The following is a 21,884-nucleotide window of genomic DNA, read 5'->3' as shown; positions in this document are numbered from 1 at the left end:
ATTTCTAAAAATGAGAGGCGTAGCATAATCTGATTAAGGTTTAGTTGGTCTTACTTATGACTATCAATAGAAATTTGACGCGTCCAACGCTGTTATTTAATTGTCTGATCAACCCCTAGATTGATGAAGAGTGTAATACTGTTTTCACACAGACGGCTTATTGAATAATAAAGGCAGTTTTCTACATTAAGACGCTTATTGAGCTCAATCTTCCCTACAAAATTCGAATCTATAATTATTTCATTAGTAGCTAATCGAATGCCTAATGAAGTCAAAAGCACAATGCATCTCTATTGGCAGCGTTCCACTTCTTAGTTTTTGGTGTGTTCAGTGCTTAAATGTCATTTGTCAAAGTAAATGTCATTGTCTACATGGCAGAACGATACAAGGTGGCCGCATCGAACAGCTGATTATAATCTTTTTTATTTGATTTGATACATCAACTACCGGCGCAGTACGATTTTGACATTTGTCCATCGAATTTAAAAGTACATGGAATTTTTTTTATGTTTGTAGGTATGTCACCATGCTGCCACCTTGTATCGTTCCGCCATGATTGTCTGTCATATAGGATTGTCATTTTATTCGTTTGACATTTCATCCTTCATACTAATCGAGCAGTTACTTCTGTGTGAAAGCAAAAAAATTACGATTTCATTAGAAGGTGAAATGAGATCATTAAGTTTCTGTGTGAAAACAGTATAATGACTAGTACCTAGGACCTATCAAATTATTTTCTAAGCTTTTAGCATTATTATTACTTCATGTAAGTATTGTTTTCAATAAAACCGTTTAACTTAAACTTTTTTTTTTAATTATTTTATTTTCAAGTTTTTAGTCTTTATTTAATTGTCTATTATTTCTCATTCTATTTAGTTCATTTAGTGACTCATTATTACAAGCACTCTTTCCTGACAATTTGTTACAATCTAAGTCCTCAATACATAATCCTTCCAAAGACTTTACTCGACTTTGCGCCACGTATGCTTTTCCCTCTTCAAACTCCAAAATATTTTGATGTCACTTCTACCGGACTGTGTGTAATATTTGTTCCAAATATGAGCCAAATCGGACCACAAATACGATTTTTTTGAATATCTTTATCTTTGCGCCACCTAGCGGTGATATTTTTCACAGGTCTCTTTCTATTCTTGTATGTATTATGTGTTACAAATATGAGGCAAATCGGACCACAAATACGATTTTTTTTAATATCTCGTTCCTTGCCCCACCTAGCGGCGATTTTTTCATAGGTCTCTTTCTATTCTTGTATGTATTATGTGTTCCAAATATGAGCCAAATTGGACCAGAAATACTATTTTTTTAATATCTCGATCCTTGCGCCACCTTGCGGCGATATGTCTTGCAGTTTTCCTGAAGTATGTACTGAATTACTGTTATTTCTTACGATTTCTGTGACTACAGCTAGCGATCAGAGCTGGGTTGAAATGATTACTTTAGGTATTCAATTACCTTCGATTTCCCATTACATGTACTTGAGGAATGTAATCAATTCCCTTCCCCCATAGCAAAGGAATTGATAAAATTTCAATTCCTCAAACAAAAAAAAAAAAAAGATTTTTATTTGCAATTGAAAGCAATTACTATGCTCAAATGTAACTTCTGCCCGAGTACTTTTGAAAGGGATTGAAAATTTTCCAATTAGATTACAAGGAATGCGAAAAGTAATTATCAATTTCCCATTCCTCAAAGGAATTGCAAAAGTAATTGAAAAATTCTTAGTGTAAACATTTTTTTGCGATTCAAGCGGTGATTTTATGAGGCCATAGTAACTCTTTGGCCCATAAGAAAATTTTTGCAAAACACAAGCACTGTCTTCTATGACCGGCAATTCATTTCTCTTTGCCATATATGAGGAAGGGTATGGTAAGATTGTATAACCGTAGTTTAGACTTGCTGGCCAATTGCTACTGCAAGCGACTTGAGGATTTTGTTGGGGCTTTGTACTTTAGATGCAACTTCGATGGCATACCCCTTGAAGGTGAGAGTGTGACCGAATGTTACCCCTAAGATCTTTGGATGACTGACAATCGGTATCGCAACACCATCGACGAACGTCCAATATTCCACGTCGCAAAACACAGTGGCCACGGATTTGGTCGGCTAGGTTCAGATAATTTGCAGTCTATTTTTATACAAAGGGGAAAGGGTGGTGTAGAGTGCCGTGGTTGACTGTGTCTAAAGCTTTTGACAGCGCTAGTAGTGATATGCATCTTGCGGAAACCATGCTGATGAGTGGCTAGGCGAAGATTCGCAGTAAACAGATGGAGCAGGAAGGTTTCCAATGTCTTCGCTACTACCGAACGGAGTGATACCGGTCGTTATGACTTACCTTCGTTAGACGGTCTCCCAGGCTTGAAACATGCGTGAAGATGTTTTAGCATTGGCATGGCTAGTCCATCTGGACCTATTGATTTAGAAGGTTTGGCTTTTTTCATGGCTTCTTCAACTTCTGTGGGGTGATGGAATGGGTCACACGTCGTGTTTGTGTTTATGTTCCCTCTGTTTGCACGTCATCTGGTATCGTCTACTCAAGGACGCATTAGAAATTGCCGGCAAACACCGCTCACGTATGTCTTCGAATCCGCAGAGTTTTATCGCCAAAGGAGATGGATATATTATCATTGTGTTTTTTCGGGTTAGGCAAGGATTTGGCGATTGACCAAGGCTTATCGACACCTCAGAGAGGTTGCAGTTATTTAGACGCTCTTCCCAATTGCTCGTTTGTGTTAATTTACCAGCTTCATATTATTCTAGTTGAGATTCCTAATATGAGTCAAGTTGTATCGCTAGGTCACGTTAGCACCTCGCGGATTTTTTTTAGAGAATCTTTTAATTAATTTCTAAACATATATCAGGTGAGCTAGAATTATAGCCCTGCACATGGTGATAACGCAATACAATAGAAATACATGTATAGATCCCAATGTCCAATTCTGTGCCAATATATTCGGGGCTTACTTGGTTGTTCCCGCATAATCTTAAGCATTAAGCTAATAGCTCCCTTTCTACACATCTCCACCTCACAGTAGTCATCTGTCCGAAAGGATTGATGCGATCAACCAGTGCCAGAGTCAGTGACGGCTTTGCCACTTTACCCATCTTCTCGGGAAAAGCCGGAGTCTTAGCATTATCTCCCTTTGGCTTACCATCTTATTTCCATAGTTGGAACTTCGCCACTTTTGATGTTCTCACTCTGACTTGCAGCTTTCGAGGTAGTTGCTACCTCGCTATTGAGGCCATCTGTCCTACGACTTTAGGCCTATTTGTCTTGTCTATGCGGCTGCCCTGCCTCGCGGCTCTGGGATTGGGTCCTTTCTTCCTCTTGAAAGCAGACTTCTCGCCTTCCGCCGAATGTTGCCTTTTCATTCTGCCATTTGACGCTTCTTCTTCCTCGTTTCGATGGCAATACCGAGGGTTTCTCGCTTCACTTCTGTTGGGTCGACCACTGCTCCCAGTCTTTGGACAATTCTTAGTGCTGCACGGTACTGCAAGAGAGTTTCCTTCTTCCTCTGCTCCGTATCTTTCTCCACCCTACCACTCTGTTTCATTTGTATGCTTTCCAACACGGAGTTCATTGAATCAGCACTACTCTCGCTCCCCCAGTCCGACGCATCGCTTTACGCGATTTTGTCGTCCTTGGCTTGCGACTTAGTCCTCCCCTTATCATCGTCCTTACTAAAATTAGATAACGAGTTGTTTTTCTTGGTTATACGACCACCTGGCCGACAGCCGGGCTCAGCAGTCCAGTATTATATACGGGGAAAGAACCATCCGCCACAGCAGCGCCCCTTACTGTGGTAAGGCCATCAATACTTCCCGTTATCGGGAAGGCTCTATTCGAATACAGCCGAGTTAATCCCCTGGCTGCAAATCGTCCAACGGTCCGCATAGAACCCCGGATTAGGGGATTGGCAGTTCTTGGTCACCGACATCCCGCCGCCCTCCTATGAGGCGAACTGGCGTAGATGCCAGTCCTAAACTGCTTAAAAGAGGCGACTATAGATGGATCAAAAGACAAAGAATACGAGAAAAAGTGTTCTGGAACATTAATTGTATTTACGTTATGCCAGCTGATTGTATCAAAGAAAATTAAAAACTAAGCTGCTTTCCTATAGCCACCACCCTTTGAAAGCGGAGGACGGAAAGGAGATGCCGTTACATAGCTGGGAACTTTAAGATGATAATTATTTGACATTCATTTGTGTTTCAAAATGCCTTCAGTTACCACTCACAAGATAACTCTGATGAAATAATGACAAGTGTGACCCGAAAAGTCACCCACATCAACCGGAGTAAGTTCTTAAAAATAGATTCACTTATAGTTTTTCAATTACTTTCGCAATTCTTTTGAGGAATGGAATGGGAAGTTCGAAAGTACTTTGTCCATTCCTTGTAATATAATTGAAAGAAATTTCGACTACAATTGCACAGTATTTTTTTTTTTTTCAATTACAAACAATTTTTTGTACTCGAGCCTCAAAAAACGAAATTACTTTTGGTATTTTTTTGAGGAATTGAAATCTAATCAATTCCTTTGCTGTGGAGGAAAGGAATTGAGTTCTTTTTCAAATGACTGACGAATGTAATGGAACTGAATTTACCAGCTCTCCTAGTATAGACACTTTTGCGGAACAGAAATATCGAAAACAAGATTTTTTTAAATAAATATCTTGTTGAAATTCTTGGTTTTATTTCATTGTAAATGAGTTCAAGTTTCCGCATTGGACTAGCATGGTCTATATACCATTCTCCCTTGCCTGGGACATATTCAAGGTGTAATTGAGTACGCTGAAAAACTTGAAGTTTATTAAAATTAAACTGAGTACAACGGGACAATTTTTATTGACAGGGTCCCATAAAAAGGATTTGCCACGGGCCCCAGATGGTATAGTTACACCACTGTCTACGCAGCAATTTTTTTAAGCACAAGCCATAATTCAATACCTTTTTTGGTTTGGTAAGTTGTTCCTATCTCTAAAAGAAGTAGGCTTGAAGCTGATAAGCTGATAATTGCAGGACACTTCCTCCTAGCTTTGTCAGTGACAGTAGATGTAAGATATGCTGCGGTTAAGTACGTTCTGTTTTTGGTGTCTGCGTTCGAAAGACTCAACTGCTGGAGCCGGTAAATTTGTCAGATCTCAAAGCAGGAACTTTTTCTTCTAGGTGAGTGGCTCGAACTAGTGAACCGAATCTCATCAACATTGGTTTATTTGTAACTTGATCTGCACAAATGCAATGCAATAAAGTTAAACAGCTGATGAGACAATAAAATCACACTCAGTGGACACAATGATTAGACATAAAATGTTTATATGTAAAAAAAAAAATAATAAAAAGTTATGAATAGAAGAAACCAGGAGCAGTAGTCGTTCGTTTTCCTCTCAGACGTCAGCGCGACAATGAAGTTGTTAAGCCGTCACAGTTTTTTGAATTGGCGTTTTATGAGCACCCGAGAGCACGCGATTCACTTTGCATGAAAACACATATTGAAAAGTCTGGAAAAGTGAAATGTTAGACGCAATCGGATCACATTAATATGTTTACATGTATATATGTATGTATGCACATTTAAATGTGTGCAGATATGTGTTGTACCTGAAACATGTACTACAACAGCGTGATTACAGTAATTATTCAATGCACAAATTGTAAGAGTTGTTAAGTAATAAAATTTCATCGACGTAATCATAAAATCATAAAGTAAATAATTAAATGAATTATAAAGTAAAAGGGTGGACAAATGTTTTTAAATACTAGACGAAGTGGTGGCTAAAAGAATAAACTCAGAGAAATAAAAGGATATTAGATCTAGTTTACATATAACGAGATTATCCTCCTTTTCGTACTTAAGTCCTAATCGTTAATTTGATAATTAGATTTCCCATATAAATTTATAATACTAGAAGCATTACAGGACTTATGCCACTTGCTCCCTTCTAGATATAACAGCTGTATCACTCCTTATAGCATGAGTCTTAGCCTGGCAAGCGCAGGGCACGAGCACAAAACGTCAGACGCCAGAAGGCAGTGTCCAGTCAGAATACCCGTCATGAGTCTACATTCCTCTCTTTTTAATGATAGAAGCAATTTTGTGAGTCTAAGGTTGTAAGATCTACACATAAGCTTCGACAGTTTACAGCCCCGTGTTTGGATCGACGCCTTTCCCGCTTGGTCGATCAGGTGCACCTCTCGCCTTCTTTTAATCTTGCCCAATCAAATTGGGACGTCTATGGAGCAAGCTTCAAGGGATGCGCCCTTTTTAGCTAGTTCATCTGCTTTTTCATTCCCATTTATTCCCATATGCCCTGGGACCCAATATATATGTATGCTTTTTCCCGTCCCGATTCTTTCCAGGGATTGCTTACGCTCTAATACACTTTTAGATGCTGTGCTATGCTGGATTATTGCCTTAATTGTTGCTTTGGCAGTGAATATAAAAGTTTACACGGTTGCCGTTTAAGCTATTCTCTTCCAGTGTGTCTACTGCTTTGGTTACGGCTAATACTTCCGCTTGGAAAACGCTACAGTGGTCTGTCAGCTTGTAGGATCTGTTTATTTTCGGATCAGCGCAGTATACCGCAGACTCTACTCCTTCCGCCAAAACTGAGGTAGAATCTGAAAGAATGATAATGACGTCTTTTTCACTTATGTATAGAGTGCGCTTGACTTTTGGAGGGAGCACTTCACCTCCATGGTAGATAGCGACAAGGAGACGATATTGATTCTCAAATTGCTGATGGCGGAATAATTGTTCTGTTATCCGACTATGACAAATCGAGAGTGACAATATCCTGACTAAAGAACTACAAGGCCGCGGACCACCCGCCTATCATTCGAAAATGGAGGCGAAGAGCCGGTAAAGAGAAAACACCTATTATCTTATGCAAACTATGCGTCTAGATTGAAACATAAGTCTGCTTTGCCTAATCCACAAAAAGGATGCTCTCGCAAGTTGCGCTAATTACCAAGAACTATTCTGCTTAATATCACGCCTAAGGTTATATATAGAGCGGGGTGCGCAAGACTGAAGCTGAAATTGATTTGATTTTATCTATCAACCAGATCTTTACTATGCACCAAATCTTTGAGCAGGCTCACGAAAAGAAGTTGGTTGTATGCTACTATATTTGAATTCAAGTTCATCAATGAAGTGTACCTACATTTCCTTCTTGAATTCAAATTCTGAAATTATTCAGCGTTCCATATTCTTTGCACTATGAGTTTTTGGCGCATCGCCATTAAAGTAGGTTGTTGCCAGCCACCTGAATCTTATCCGCACATGTTTCCTAGCACAGCGTGACAAGCCGGTTAAAAATAACAAGTAAGGAAGGTTAAGTTCGGGTGTAACCGAACATTACATACTCAGTTGAGAGCTATGGTGACAACATAAGGGAAAATAACCATGTAGGAAAATGAACCGAGGGAAACCCTGGAATGTGTTTGTATGACATGTGTATCAAATGAAAGGCATTAAAGAGTATTTTATGAGGGAGTGGGCCATAGTTCTATAGGTGGACGCCATTTAGGGATATAGCCATAAAGGTGGATCAGGGTTGACTCTAGAATGCGTTTGTACGATATGGGTATCAAATGAAAGGTATTAATGAGTATTTTCAAAGGGCGTGGACCTAAGTTCTATAGATGGTCGCCTTTTCTAGATATCGCCGTAAAGATTGACCAGGGGTCACTCTAGAATGCGTTTGTACGATATGGGTATCAAACGAAAGGTGTTAATGAGTATTTTAAAAGGGAGTGGGCCTTAGTTCCATAGGTGGACGCCGTTTCGAGATATCGCCATAAAGGTGGACCAGGGGTGACCCTAGAATTTCTTTGCACAATATGGGCATCAAACGAAAGGTGTTAATGAGTATTTTAAAAGGGAGTGGGCCTTAGTTCTATAGGTGGACGCCGTTTCGAGATATCGCCATAAAGGTGGGCCAGGGGTGACTCTAGAATTCGTTTGTGCAATATGGGTATCAAACGAAAGGAGTTAATGAGTATTTTAAGAGGGAGTGGGCCTTAGTTCTATAGGTGGACGCATTTTCGAGGTATCGCAATAAAGGTGGACCAGGGGTGACTCTAGACTTTGTTTGTACGATATGGGTATCAAATCAAAGGTGTTAATGAGTATTTTAAAAGGGAGTGGGCCTTAGTTCTATAGGTGGACGCCGTTTCGAGATATCGCCATAAAGGTGGGCCAGGGGTGACTCTAGAATTCGTTTGTGCAATATGGGTATCAAACGAAAGGAGTTAATGAGTATTTTAAGAGGGAGCGGGCCTTAGTTCTATAGGTGGACGCATTTTCGAGGTATCGCCATAAAGCTGGACCAGGGGTGACTCTAGAATGAGTTTGTACGATATGGGTATCAAATTAAAGGTATTAATGAGAGTTTTAGAAGGGAGTGGTGGTAGTTGTATATGTGAAGGCGTTTTCCAGATATCGACCAAAATGTGGACCAGGGTGACCCAGAACATCATCTGTTGGATACCGCTAATTTATTTATATATGTAATACCTGTCAAGATTTTAAGGGTTTTTATTTCGCCCTGCAGAACTTTTTCATTTTCTTCTACTTAATATGGTAGGTGTCACAACCATTTTATAAAGTTTTTTGTAAAGTTATATTTCGCGTCAATAAAACAATCCAATTACCTTACCATATTTCATCCCTTTTTTCGTATTTGGTATAGAATTATGGCATTTTTTTCATTTTTCGTAATTTTCGATATCGAAAAAGTGGGCGTGGTCATAGTCGGATTTCGTTCATTTTTCATACCAAGATAAAGTGAGTTCAGATAAGTACGTGAACTGAGTTTAGTAAAGATATATAGATTTTTGCTCAAGTTATCGTGTTAACGGCAAGAACAGACGGACGACTGTGTATAAAAACTGGGCGTGACATCAACCGATTTCGCCCATTTTCACAGAAAACAGTTAACGCCATAAAATCTATGCCCCTACCAAATTTCAAAAGGATTGGTTAATTTTTGTTCGACTTATGGCGTTAAAAGTATCCTAGACAAATTAAATGAAAAAGGGCGGAGCCACGCCAATTTTTAAATTTTCTTTTATTTTTGTATTTTGTTGCACCATATCATTACTGGAGTTGAATCTTGACATAATTTACTTATATACTGTAAAGATATTAAATTTTTTGTTAAAATTTTACTTAAAAAAAATTTTTTTTAAAAGTGGGCGTGGTCCTTCTCCGATTTTGCTAATTTTTATTAAGCGTGCATATAGTAATAAGAGTAACGTTCCTGCCAAATTTCATCATGATATCTTCAACGACTGCCAAATTACAGCTTGCAAAAGTTTTAAATTACCTTCTTTTAAAAGTTGGCGGTGCCACGCCCATTGTCCAAAATTTTACTAATTTTCTATTTTGCGTCATAAGTTCAACTCATCTACCAAGTTTCGTCGCTTTATCGGTCTTTTGTAATGAATTATCGCACTTTTTCGGTTTTTCGAAATTTTCGATATCGAAAAAGTGGGCGTGGTTATAGTCCGATATCGTTCATTTTAAATAGCGATCTGAGATGAGTGCTCAGGAACCTACATACCAAATTTCATCAAGATACCTCAAAATTTACTCAAGTTATCGTGTTAACGGACGGACGGACGGACGGACGGACATGGCTCAATCAAATTTTTTTTCGATCCTGATTATTTTGATATATGGAAGTCTATATCTATCTCGATTCCTTTATATATGTACAACCAACCGTTATCCAATCAAACTTAATATACTCTGTGAGCTTTGCTCAACTGAGTATAAAAACAATAATATTTTATCTTGCCTTTTATATGTAGCTTTCATATGTAGCTTTTTTGGTGTTAATATTTAACACAGAAAAAGATTAAATGCATCTATAACATAGCAAACAAACAAGGCAAATTACATGCATACATACACGTTTGGAACGAAAGATTTCAATTACATATCTGCAAATTGATTAACATACTCATAATCGTAAGCAAAGTTGACTCACTTGATTAAATATTTACTTACAGTTGACTGCACTTGAACTCAGTAACCAGTATAAAAAACATACCAATTCCAACCGCCCAACCGATTGAATAGGTGAACCAGAAACACAGGCAGACAAACATGGGGAAGTGAATGTTTGGTGAAATGCTTTGAGTCGTTCTGCGATGAATAATTCTTTCACCATCACCAACTTTTTTTTTCTAATCGTTTGCAAAGCGGTCGGCGTATTCCAGCTTCTTACCAGTTTTTAAAGCTAATAATAGTATATTATGTATAATGCTATATATTTGAAGTTTTCAGTATTTTCGTAATGCGTTAAAATCGAAGCTTACTACCGTTGTCAACAGTGGTGAAACCGGTCATGGCCTCTTTCAATTTAGTGCTACAACAGCGATCCTTTTCAAATGCAATGTTGATTTTATTTGTTGTAATTTTTGTTTTTGTTTTGACGTTCAAGGCAAGTTTTTCGCACGTCTCATGACATACTGACACTGTTAACCATATAATAAAAGTATATACATTTTTGCTATAGAAACGATTTGATATGTGTTGAGTGAAAGATTTTTACTGGTAATGCATTGCTGTTTGACTTTCAGACAACATCTTTTTGCAAGCCTAGGGGTACAAAACGGATTTGGAAAGGGATTGTGAGATGGAAACCATAATTTCTGGTGGACGTGACACTCATTTGAGCTTATCGAAAAAATTAGTATCTAGCCACGCCCACCTTTTATATATCAAATGTTTCCTGTATAAGAACATTTTTCTTTGTTATCTCTAAACTAAATATAGCAAAGTTGTACCTTCAAGAGAAGCTCACCCTAAAATCTCTTCGGAGGTTATCGCGCCTTACATTTTTATACTCAGCTAAGCAGAGCTCACAGAGTATATTAAGTTTGTTTGCATAACGGTACCCCGTAACGGCATAAACTAATCGAGATAGATATAGACTTCTATATATCAAAATGATCTGGCGAAAAAAGAAATTAATTTAGCCGTCCGTCCGTCTGTCTTTAACACGATAGCTTTAGTAAGTTTTGAGGAATCTTGATGAAATTTGGTACGTAGGTTCCTGGGCACTCATCCCAGATCGCTATTTAAAATGAACGAAATCGGATTATAACCACGCCCACTTTTTCGATATCGAAAATTTCGAAAAACCGAAAAAATGCGATGATTCATTACCAAAGACGGATAAAGCGATGAAACTTGGTGGTGGGTTGACCTTATGACGCATAATAGAAAATTAGTAAAATTTGGGACAGTGGGCCTGGCACCGCCCAGTTTTAAAAGAAGGTAATGTAAAAGTTTGGCAAGCTGTAATTTGGCAGTCGTTGAAGATATCACGATGAAATTTGGCAGGAACGTTACTCCTATTGCTATATATGTTCTAGATAAAAATTAGAAAAATCGGATTACGAACACGCCCATTTAAAAAAAAAAAAATGTTTAAGTAAAATTTTTACAAAAAATTGAATATCTTTACAGTATATAAGTAAATTATGTCAACACTCAACTCCAGTAATGATATGGTGCAAACAAATACAAAAATAAAAGAAAATTTCGAAATGGGCATGGCTACGCCCTTTCTCATTTAATTTATCTAGAATACTTTTAATGCCATAAGTCGAACAAAAATTTACCAATCCATGTGAAATTTGGTAAGGGAATAGCTTCTATGATGGTAACTGTTTTCTGTGAAAATGGGTGAAATCGGTTGAAGCCAAGTACTGCAGGGCGAAATCAAAAGCCCTTGGAATCATGGCAGGAATACTGTTCGTGGTTTTACATATATAAATAAATTAGCGGTACTTAACATATGATGTTCTGGGTCACCCTGGTCCACATTTTGGTCGATATCTCGAAAACGCTTTCGCTTTTTAAAACCGTCATTAATACCTTTAATTTGATACCCATATCGTACAAACACATTATAGAGTCACCCCTGCTCCATGGCGATATCTCGAAAAGGCGTCCACCTATAGAACTAAGGCCCATTTCCTTTTCAAATACTCATTGCCCTGATCCACCTTTATGGTGATATTTCGAAAACGCGTCCACCTATAGAACTAAGGCCCACTCCCTTTTAAAATACTCTTTAATACCTTCCATTTGATACCCATGTCATACAAACAAATTCCAGGGTTACCCTGCATTGCGATTTACCCTTATTTTGTCACAAAAGCTCTCAGCTGAGTATGTAATGTTCGGTTACATCCGAACTTAGCCTTCCTTTCTTGTTTTTATTTATTACCTTCAAACTCAGATTGTAGCTCGTATACAAAGAGCTTAACCAATATTCATTAAAAATTTTGACACCCGTCATGGTAATATATTAAAAGCGCACTTTGTCAGATTTCTGTAACGATTCCTTGTTAGACGCTTAAGAATAAAAAAGCGGGAATAGGAAATATGTTGCTAGGGTGAATAACCCTTTCAGATTAATGACAGCAACTTTTGTATTTACCAACCGATTATAAACCTTTTACCAGTTTTGAATAGAAAATACTTAATTTTTAAAAAAGTGCAAAATACCAACAAACCAAATTTTTTCATTAATCAGTTTGTTTGGTAAATATACTCAAATTTCCAAATATATCCTGAAATTTATGTAGAAAATGTGTTTATTTAAACATGGTAAAAGGTATATTTTGGTTGATAACTGCAAAAACTTAAGTCATATAAGTGATTCTAAACTTGGAAAATAATGGGCCTAGTACATATTTTTTCTTTTGATACAATTAAATTTTTTTTTAATTTTTTTTATTAAAACTATAAAAACTCAGTCAGTTTTGAACACGTCTAAATAAATAAATATTTATGGAAATCAAAATCAATTCTTATAAATTAGTGCGTACAGATAGCACCAAAGTTGACAAAGCCCGAAAGAAGTGAAAACAAGTTGTTCATTAGTAAAGTTTTCATAGTTATGTTTTCCTAGTTGACATTTATATCGTCAGAAAGTTCTAACTCTCTTCTTATATAATACGGAAAGAAGCTGACATCGGTTTTTAGCCAACAAAGTTATGGCCTTACAAAGGCCCAAAGGTAGGAAAAACCGTAACTCACAATTTGGGGGTGTCCGGGAAAATCTCGTACGCAAACATTCTTAGATCTTCAAGATCAACTTAAAATGGTATGAATTGTCAGATATTTGGTGTCACAAAGTGTAATCGAATATCGGTTCAACAGGTTTTCCGTTTCCGTTTACGTTTTTCCAAACGTTCTCCACTTGTATGAATTTACAATGATATAGACATTAAAACCTGTTTTTAGAAAAGGTAATTTTGCATTCATTACCGTATTTGAATTGTTAAAAACAAACCAAAATTTTTTTTCTAAACATTTAATCGTACTATATAATTTGAATTACTGAAAGGAATGTATAAACTTCAAAGATCGCCAAAATTCCATTGAAAGGTGTTCAGTGCATTTTATATGAGATAGCATTTAACACGAACTAACTAAAAATTTTAAGGAATTCTCGCTCATATAAATTGCACCAAAAACAATGGCATACACTTTGTTGGTACTTTTCGGAGAAGTTATTGTTTCAACAGAATTTTGTATGAAATACGATTTGGAGTTTATAAAAATTATTTGTATTCTATTTAACAATTAAAAACTGTTAAAAATTTAAAAATAATGGTTTCAAACACGATTTTTATTACTAAATATTGAAACTTTCAGACTTTAAGATAGTGTTTAAAAATCCTTTGAACTTGTTAGTTGATTTGTAGCTATATATATATAACAATAGCTTGAACTTTATTCGTATTCAAAGTGAATATTTTTGTTTGAAAATACACTCGCTATTAGCGCCTCCAAATACTTAGACGTCTAAATGGATTTCCGAAGGATGTTGTTTGTATATAGGTAAGCCAAGTAACCTCCTACCTGTCCGAGATATGACTTCTTTACAATTTTTCCTTTAACAAAATTTTAACTTGTGGTCGTATAATAAGATTAGGTCAATTCATATGTGTGTATTTAATGTTAATGCACAAGTTTACATTTTTTGCAGCATATTCGCTTCTTTGTTTTATACACAGATCAGTATTTTATTATAGGTGTTTAAGTGCACGATAATAACGATGTTCTTCGAGTCCTCGAAACGTAAAACTTCCACATTCAAGTTTGCACAAAAAATAGGGATAAGTAAAACAATCTATATGTTCAAAACTTACGGTACGTATAATCGATACATTATATATGCGCTTGGGCAGATATTTTTATCATGAAAAAAGCACCGTAAAACATTCAAATCCAGAACGCCACTATTAAAAAGATTTTTCACATCCATTTGACTAAAAAGTAAAGCAGGAGTCTCTGCAAATGTATACAAGGACTTAAGTTAGAATTTAAACAGAAAAAAATATAATTAAACACAAAAGGATTTTTTATACCACAATACCTTTATAAACAAAGCAAACAATTAAAAAAAGGCTAAATAAAACTTTCATTTCTTGGACGGTTTTTCAATTAAATTTTTTATGTTTTAATTATTATTTGAGTGCTTTTTCTTATTTTTGCTGATTTTTTTTTTTTACTAAAGCAACACTACATATCAAATTTAATACTTTAAACTATCAGCAACACATTCATTATTTTAAGACACATTTAGTTGTAATCCTCTTTGCAGACGCTTCAACTTTCATTTGGTGCAAAAATTAAATTCCGTTTCATGTTCCACATTGGAAAAGCGAGTTCTTTCCGTCTGTTAGCTTGTGTTACGATTAAAAGCGCGCCGTTGAATGATTTCGAATTCATTTTTATTGCAACGCTGCAACAATACTTGAATGGTGAAACAATATTTCTCATTCATTATTCGCTATCACTTGCTCATTGGAAAGTTTAGACTGTCTTTTTGTGCGTTACACATGGCTTCCTGCGCTCTTGAGTAGCTACAATGTTACTTTTGCAATACATTTTAAATTGGCGCTCAAAACCGCTCATGCACTTGAGTGGAGGACATGTGCAACTACTTGAGTGTTGGAAGCAAGTTTATGTGCATGCGTTATGCTTTTGTGGGTGACACTTTTTAGTAAAGCGGCCAAGTTCACGGTGAGTTGCTAAACACAAACGCAAAATTTTTACACTCAAAATTTACTTGTTTACATTGCTTTTATATACTTGCACTTTCAACTGGAAGGAATTGAATGCAAAATAAAATTTGTTAAAACAATGTGAGTTGATCATAATTTTGCACTTTCTTTCGCATTGTTATTTATATGCAAGTTTGTGTCTTAAGTCTTTCGTTAATAATTGTACGCGTGACTGCAAACTTTTTGCGTTCCTCGGTAAACACGTGCACTTGAATTCGTTTGCTTTCAACAATACAGCTTGTTAGGGCATACGAATGGGCGTGTATGCGTTTATTTTGAAAGTGGTTTAAGTCCATTTTTTCTTATATTGAGATATTTAAGGGTGTTTCAGAACCTAAAATGGATTTAAACCACTTTCAAAATTAATAAAATGAATTATTGGTTTGTGAAAAGGAATAAGTCCACTTATTTTTAAGAAATTAAGTAAGAGAAATTGTGAATATTTTATCCTTGATATAGATGAATGTAATAGCTTTAAAATAAATAGGGAAGTTTTCAAGTTAGATATAGATTTTTATTTATGTAATTAAAAAAATATTTTTAAAAATAAATATTAATTCATTTATTAAAAAATTTAATTTACACTCATTTATTTATTAAAGATATTATTTAAGATTTTGATATATTATTTCTCCCCATTTAGATTATGTGTGAGGTTGTTAAAATATGCATGATGCATAGGTTGTATATACCTTAGTAACTCCATCGTATCCTTATACTTAGGAGTTGAAATGGGACATCTTTGTATAATGGTGTTAATTTTATTTTGAAGTTCCTTGGCCTCCCCCCACATTGTAATAAATCAGGTTTTTTGATCTCTTTATCCACTTCCAAAGATTCTTTATAAAGCATTTTATAGGGTGCATTTTTTTAAATCGCATCCAACATACCCTTAGCCAATTTACAGGTTCGCCACTAGAGTTTTTTAATCTTTTATGAATTGCTTCTTCATGATAATAATTAATAATAATACATTTTAAATAAATATTAAATAATAACTTTTATTTCAGTGGACTTAAACCAATTTCAAAATATTTTTTTTTTGGATTTGGTTAGCTAAGTAATTTTCAAGTCCCCAAAATCATAGCGATTTTAATGATACTAGACTTAAATTGTTAAAAAAAAAAAAATATTATATAGGAATGTGATTATTGTTATCATTAACTCCGGTTTTTTTTAAAATAAACGATTCGTATGTACGTACATACTATATAAGAAGAAAAGATACGTGAATTATACTGGTTAGTCGCTTAGCTTAATTTATTTCTTTATATCACTTGAAATGAAAATGAAAAATCCCATGTATTTTGAAACTTATTTGTCATGTCGTCTCCGCGACAAGTAATTCCAATTGGGGAAAAAGAGTGCAGCATAATTATTTTTAACCTAGATGAACTAATTTCTGAGTAAAGCGGGTAAATTTTCATTAAATGTCCTTCGACGTCAATTATAGTTGTATAAACATACGGAGGTGCCTTAAGTTCTATCTTTTATCAATTACTTATATTATACTGGCAATGCTCTTGATTCTATGCGGAATATCAGGACGAGGCTGGAGACTTATAAAATAAGCGGTTCATTTGTTGACAAGGATGGTCTTGTAGATACTTTCTAAGCTGCAACGCTTTTTGATAAATAAACTTTGGTGTAGCATACCAATGCTACATTGTGACAATTTTGCCTTTGATAACAGCAAGTAATTTGTTGTGTTTATGTTAACAGCCAGAGTCCAAGTTAAGGCTAACAATATCAGTAACATTGGCGTAGGTAAGTTCGTCGCTCGAGCTGTTTTATGTAGCATTAATTTAAAGAAATCTCACTATAGGGTGTCGCCTTGCCGGCCTTTTTTCAAAACGGCCCGAATAAGTTGTTCCCAAATGGAGCAGTGAGTGTTGCCTCTGTCGAACTTCACCACTTTTATGCATACAGCCCAGTACCACAGTTTCAATGATTTAAGGCACGCGTTGATCTAATCCGCATTGGTTGATAGTGGTATTACTGGTAGTGTTTGCCAAAAATCAGCTGATTATAAAAGTAATGCACTTCCCAAATATCTTGAGTAATTTCGCAGATATTTCATAGTGAAATTCAAAGCTTTTAACGCATATTTAAGTGATACTCGGCAGTCGTCCCAAATAATGATTTTACATCCTATCCAAACTTTGGCCATCGCTGAATTTTTGGCTATGCTAATCGCTTCAAGATTTGGTGGAAACTTTAATGCCGAATGAGCAGTTCGACAACCTTCTTGCATCATTACCGCTATTTTAAAAGAAAAAGCTGCTACACCAATTTGTGACCTGGCACGAACTGGAGCCAAAATTAGTGATATGAGGAATAGTTTGCAATGATACCAGGCGCATCAAGGAAAAACATGTAAACATTTCTATCATCTACTGAAATTCATCGTACATTTCTTTTTATTGGGGATTCAACAAAAGTACATGCGTTTGAATGAATTGCCTTCAAGTAGTTATGTCTTATTCACGTACACGCTGTAATTTGTGTTGGAAAGCGTCATTTGTTCCACGATTTAGCGATGGAGTTTATCACCTGGCTAGCAAACTGCCGAATATGAAGTAACATATGTTTTCAATGAAGGATTCTCTGAAAGGACCCGAATTCGATGCAAAATATCTTCCGATATGTCGCTCTTGTACTTGTCGCACAAATTACATGGATTCGACGGCGATGCGGAAACAGTTGCTTCAGCGATTGCCGCGTCCTAATTGTTTTTAAGCAAAATGAGCTCCTGAAAGCAGCACGAAATCTCATCAGAAATAGTCGCAGATAAAGTCAGTCATCATTTTGAGGATGAACTGTATAAGCTGTGCCGAAAGCACATCTGGATGCTTAGAAACTACGGGCCTTTCTTTTGGCTTTGACATTTCTTCGGTGAAGCATTCCAAGTGCAATAACGCGAAATATTAAGGAAAAACTGGTTAATGTTGTTGCTGGAGGTTTTTTAGTACGTTAAGCGTTGTGAGAACACCTGCGCAGAAATACTGTGGATCACATAGCCTGTTTGTGATCGGAAAGATGTCCATATATTTTGTGACATCATGTGAGATATTCCAATTTACATGCGGCCGGTATTTTTGTCGGGATTTGTCGCATTTGTTGGAATGGGTGGAATTTGTACGCGGCGGGACTGTGAGTGGTGATTATGTGTCGGGGTTATGTGTTTCGGTATTCTACATTTCGGGATTTTTTAAGTTGTGATTATGTTATACACCCTTGCAATGCATCGTGTGAACGATGTGTTTAATATATTTGTAGCAATCGGCCAGAGCGCCGACGCGTAATTTCAATATCTTATGATTCTAGATTTTCGACAAAACTGCAAACTAATCCATTGTTATAGTGTAAGTTTAACGTTGGTGTGTTTGTGACCTGCTCTTTTGTCCACTCTGACCACGTCTTCTTAGTCATCATTTGTTATGCGATCCAACGAAGATTTTAGTAACTGAACCAATGCAAGATGCACATGAAATAGCTGGTGCAGATCTCGGAGAATTCTTCTTCCCATTACTGATTGTTTCCCCATTGCCCATGAAGTAGGGAATTTATGTTGTGCGTCTTCAAGCGATATTAATGATCCAGTTCGATAGGGAATTTGGCTTGTATCGATAACTAGGTTAAAAGCACTGATTATCGGAGGTGCTAATGATAATGGTGGCAATTCCACTGCCACTGTCACAGCATAATCCAGGCGTTTATGTAGTGAAATTCAATATGCCAAATGACTATACCGTCTAAAAGACACTGCCGGGATGTGGCAGCTTGGCCCCTTTCGTCAATTTGACACCTCCCTTACATGTATATGTGTATAGCTATTTCTGAACCCCTTTATCGAATATCGCTCCATCGATGTTTGGAAAAGAGATCATTTAGCCTCTCTGCCTTGTGGTAATGATGCTTTACTATTAAGGCTACACGCTCCATATTCAAGATGCCCCAAATCTATCCGGAAGCTATTCTATTGAGCTACATCCACGTACGTTTTCAACGATGAGATGAAAGATCCCAACGAATAACTATCATAAATCAATATGTTACAGTCCTAAACGTATGAGCGCTGGTCATGTCTTGCTGATGCTCAAAAGCAAAGGGACTAGCACAGAAAAAGTGCTCTATTGAGACTGTTTTATATGTTAACATTTGGCACGACATTCTTCAAAAATTTGATTCGACCGTTGAATGTGTTCAAAATCCTGCGAACTGCTGTTAACACTCTGACTTATCTGCTAGCATTTGTAAAAATCAAAAATAAGCATTAGATATAGCGACTAAGAGTCTGTATGAGTTCGATCAGCAAATGTTCGCTTGCAACCCCTTGCTTCTAAATCAACGGCAGTAAAACTTTCAGTTAGAGACAAATTCCGCATAAAAGCTTTTCTTCCTGTTACATTTTGCAAATGCATACATCTCCTGAAAAATTCCCTTTCGTTAAAAATTTTGAACGTTTCGTTAAAGTTCTTAAACAAAAATTTTATTTTTTGGTATGATTGTATTAATGTATGTTTATATATGCTAATATTTGCGCATTAAGAAGATTTAATCTATCTACATATATATATAGAGACGGATGTTCATTAAGGCGGGTCGATTTAAAAATCGCTCATTGCTCTGTGAAAATCGTATTCTAGGGATCAAAGAAGATAAGAAAATTTGCCGAAGGAACCATACCTCTAAAACGAATTCTGATGTCCCCCCTTTGGATCGTAGGGGCAAATTTTGAAAAATCCCACTTTGAAATGCCTATGTTTTATCTTTTTGGAGTTTATTTTTTTCTTTAGAAATTTATTTAGTCAGAACATATGTAAATGAAAAAATGAATTTAACTTAGTAATACAAAAGAAATTAAAAAAAATTATTAGAAATAGAGGTATGGTTCCTTCGGCAAAGTTTCTTATTTTGATCCCTAGAATATCATTTTCACAGAGCAATGGGCGATTTTTTTGCCTCCCCACAAATCGACCCGACCTAATGTGCATATGTTTGTATGATAGGATAGCTTCACAGAACCCGGAGAGTGTTTCTGTGAAGGTTATTATTATTATTATTAGTAGGCCTGGAAGCACTGCGACCTTTGTGCAGATCTATTGTGCATGACTTTTCCGCCTAATTTTGCATGTGGAGGATATTGATGTATCTAAGTACCTCTTCAGGCTTTTTACTCCATATCACATAGGGATTAGGAGTCACAGCACCTATATGGTAGTGTCTCTGCCATGCCAGAGTGACGCATTCGGAGAGAATGTGAACCGGCGTTTCATCCTCCAGCTCACAGAAACGACAAATTTGAGTATCGGATAGATTTAAATTACTTAGGTGATGTCGCAGACCACAGTGTCCCGTATAGTACCCAGTGAGAGATCTTAGGTCCTCCTTGCTTAAATTAATGAGTTTGGCTGATACTTTCATTGCCGGAAGTATAAACAGTTTGGCCTATCTTTTCCCTGGGCAGTCAATCCAGTGACGTTTGAATTGTTTGTTGCCCTGTGCAGTTTCTTTCCGGGGAGTGGTTCAGAGACAGATCTATTCTAATAAATTCTATTCGCTGTTCGATTTTCCAAAAATTTGGTACACCTTTGGCTAGATGGGTATTTACCATACTTTATAATGATGCCTAAGAACTTCTCACTGCTTGCATAAGTACACGAGCCCATTTTTTGTTTTGAATAAAATTAAAGGGTTTTAAAAATTGGCTGCTTATACAGAATAGTAACTTAATTGATAGGCACAAAAATAATATAAATATTGATTGTTTTTCACTTGCACTTACATACCTTACATCAGTTGATGCAATCGTTTTATTATTAAATTTTGTTAAAACATATACAATTTTTCGCTGCATTCAATTGCAAGTTTTTTTGAAAAAAAAAAAAAAAATAAGTAGCAGTTAGTGGTTGGTCTACCCCAAAAACAAGTTTGTTTGCTTAAGTTTTCCTTTCAGTTCAACTTCTATCACAGTTTATATGCGTGTTATATAATACTTATAAGCACAACAACTATTGCAAAATTTTTTCTTCACTTACTCGGTATACAAACGAAATCCCAAGTATTTATGTGGACAGACATCCGTACGCAGTAAACGACAATGTAATGGATTTATATCAAAATTACCATTTCGTATTAGAAACTTAATGGTTTCTTGCTCAAAAAACCAAAGTTTTGCTAAAATTTAAAGAAAATGCAAACTATAATTTTATTATTTCCACGCACTGATTTTACTTAATTTTATAACAACCTTTGCTTAGCAAAAAATAATTAGAACACAATAAAAATATCATATAAAAGAATGGATAACGCATTATTGATTTAAATTCTCGTTTAACATGAATTTTATTTTAATTATTAGTCACCGTTAGTCACTTCTAGAACCGTACAATTTGCACGCTCGTATCACTATTAAATGCACTTATTCGATTGAAATCATTTTCAGCACAAAATTTTCCACAACTTGTCACAAAGTTGCAGGCGTGCTTTTTCAATAACAACAATAACAACTTGCACGAACACATACGCGCTAATATTTTCGGCTATTTTAGTAGATTAATAATGAAGCCGGTCTGTTAAGGCGTTAGCCAAATTGTCACAGCAACTAAAGTTGAGAACGCTGTTAACATGATTGCGATTGTGTGAATGATTTTCCACTAACTGAAATGCGTAGTGTCTGCGGAAGGTGGTTTTTAAACTTTGGCCAAACAACTAACATGTGTATTGCAGAAAATTGCAAAGCCAGTTCCAAATTACTATAC

The 21,884-nt window shown here is 36.1% G+C and overlaps 1 protein-coding gene across 4 annotated transcripts in view; it reads right to left on the bottom strand.

The window, feature by feature from the left end:
* Positions 1–21,526, bottom strand: part of LOC137242526 (lipase member H-A) — a 69,428-nt gene extending 47,902 nt beyond the window's left edge. The window contains exons 1-2 of one of the 4 annotated variants that reach the window (XM_067769803.1): positions 21,374–21,526; positions 21,162–21,300 (exon numbers count right to left, since the gene is read on the bottom strand). In XM_067769803.1, coding sequence (XP_067625904.1) covers positions 21,162–21,300; positions 21,374–21,437 — 203 coding nt within the window. In that variant the 5' untranslated portion in view covers positions 21,438–21,526. Of the gene's footprint in view, positions 1–13,084; positions 13,139–14,202; positions 14,345–14,429; positions 14,773–21,161; positions 21,301–21,373 lie in introns of those variants that run through there. The other 3 variants (XM_067769805.1, XM_067769804.1, XM_067769806.1) reach the window with 3 other exon arrangements.
* Positions 21,527–21,884: the final 358 nt, after the last annotated feature.

This window comes from Eurosta solidaginis, chromosome 2 (genome assembly GCF_040869045.1).
Source record: "Eurosta solidaginis isolate ZX-2024a chromosome 2, ASM4086904v1, whole genome shotgun sequence".
NCBI classification, from domain to species: domain Eukaryota; kingdom Metazoa; phylum Arthropoda; class Insecta; order Diptera; family Tephritidae; genus Eurosta; species Eurosta solidaginis.
The sequence above is the reverse complement of the archived record's forward strand: the minus strand, read 5'-3'. Positions and strand labels throughout refer to the sequence as shown.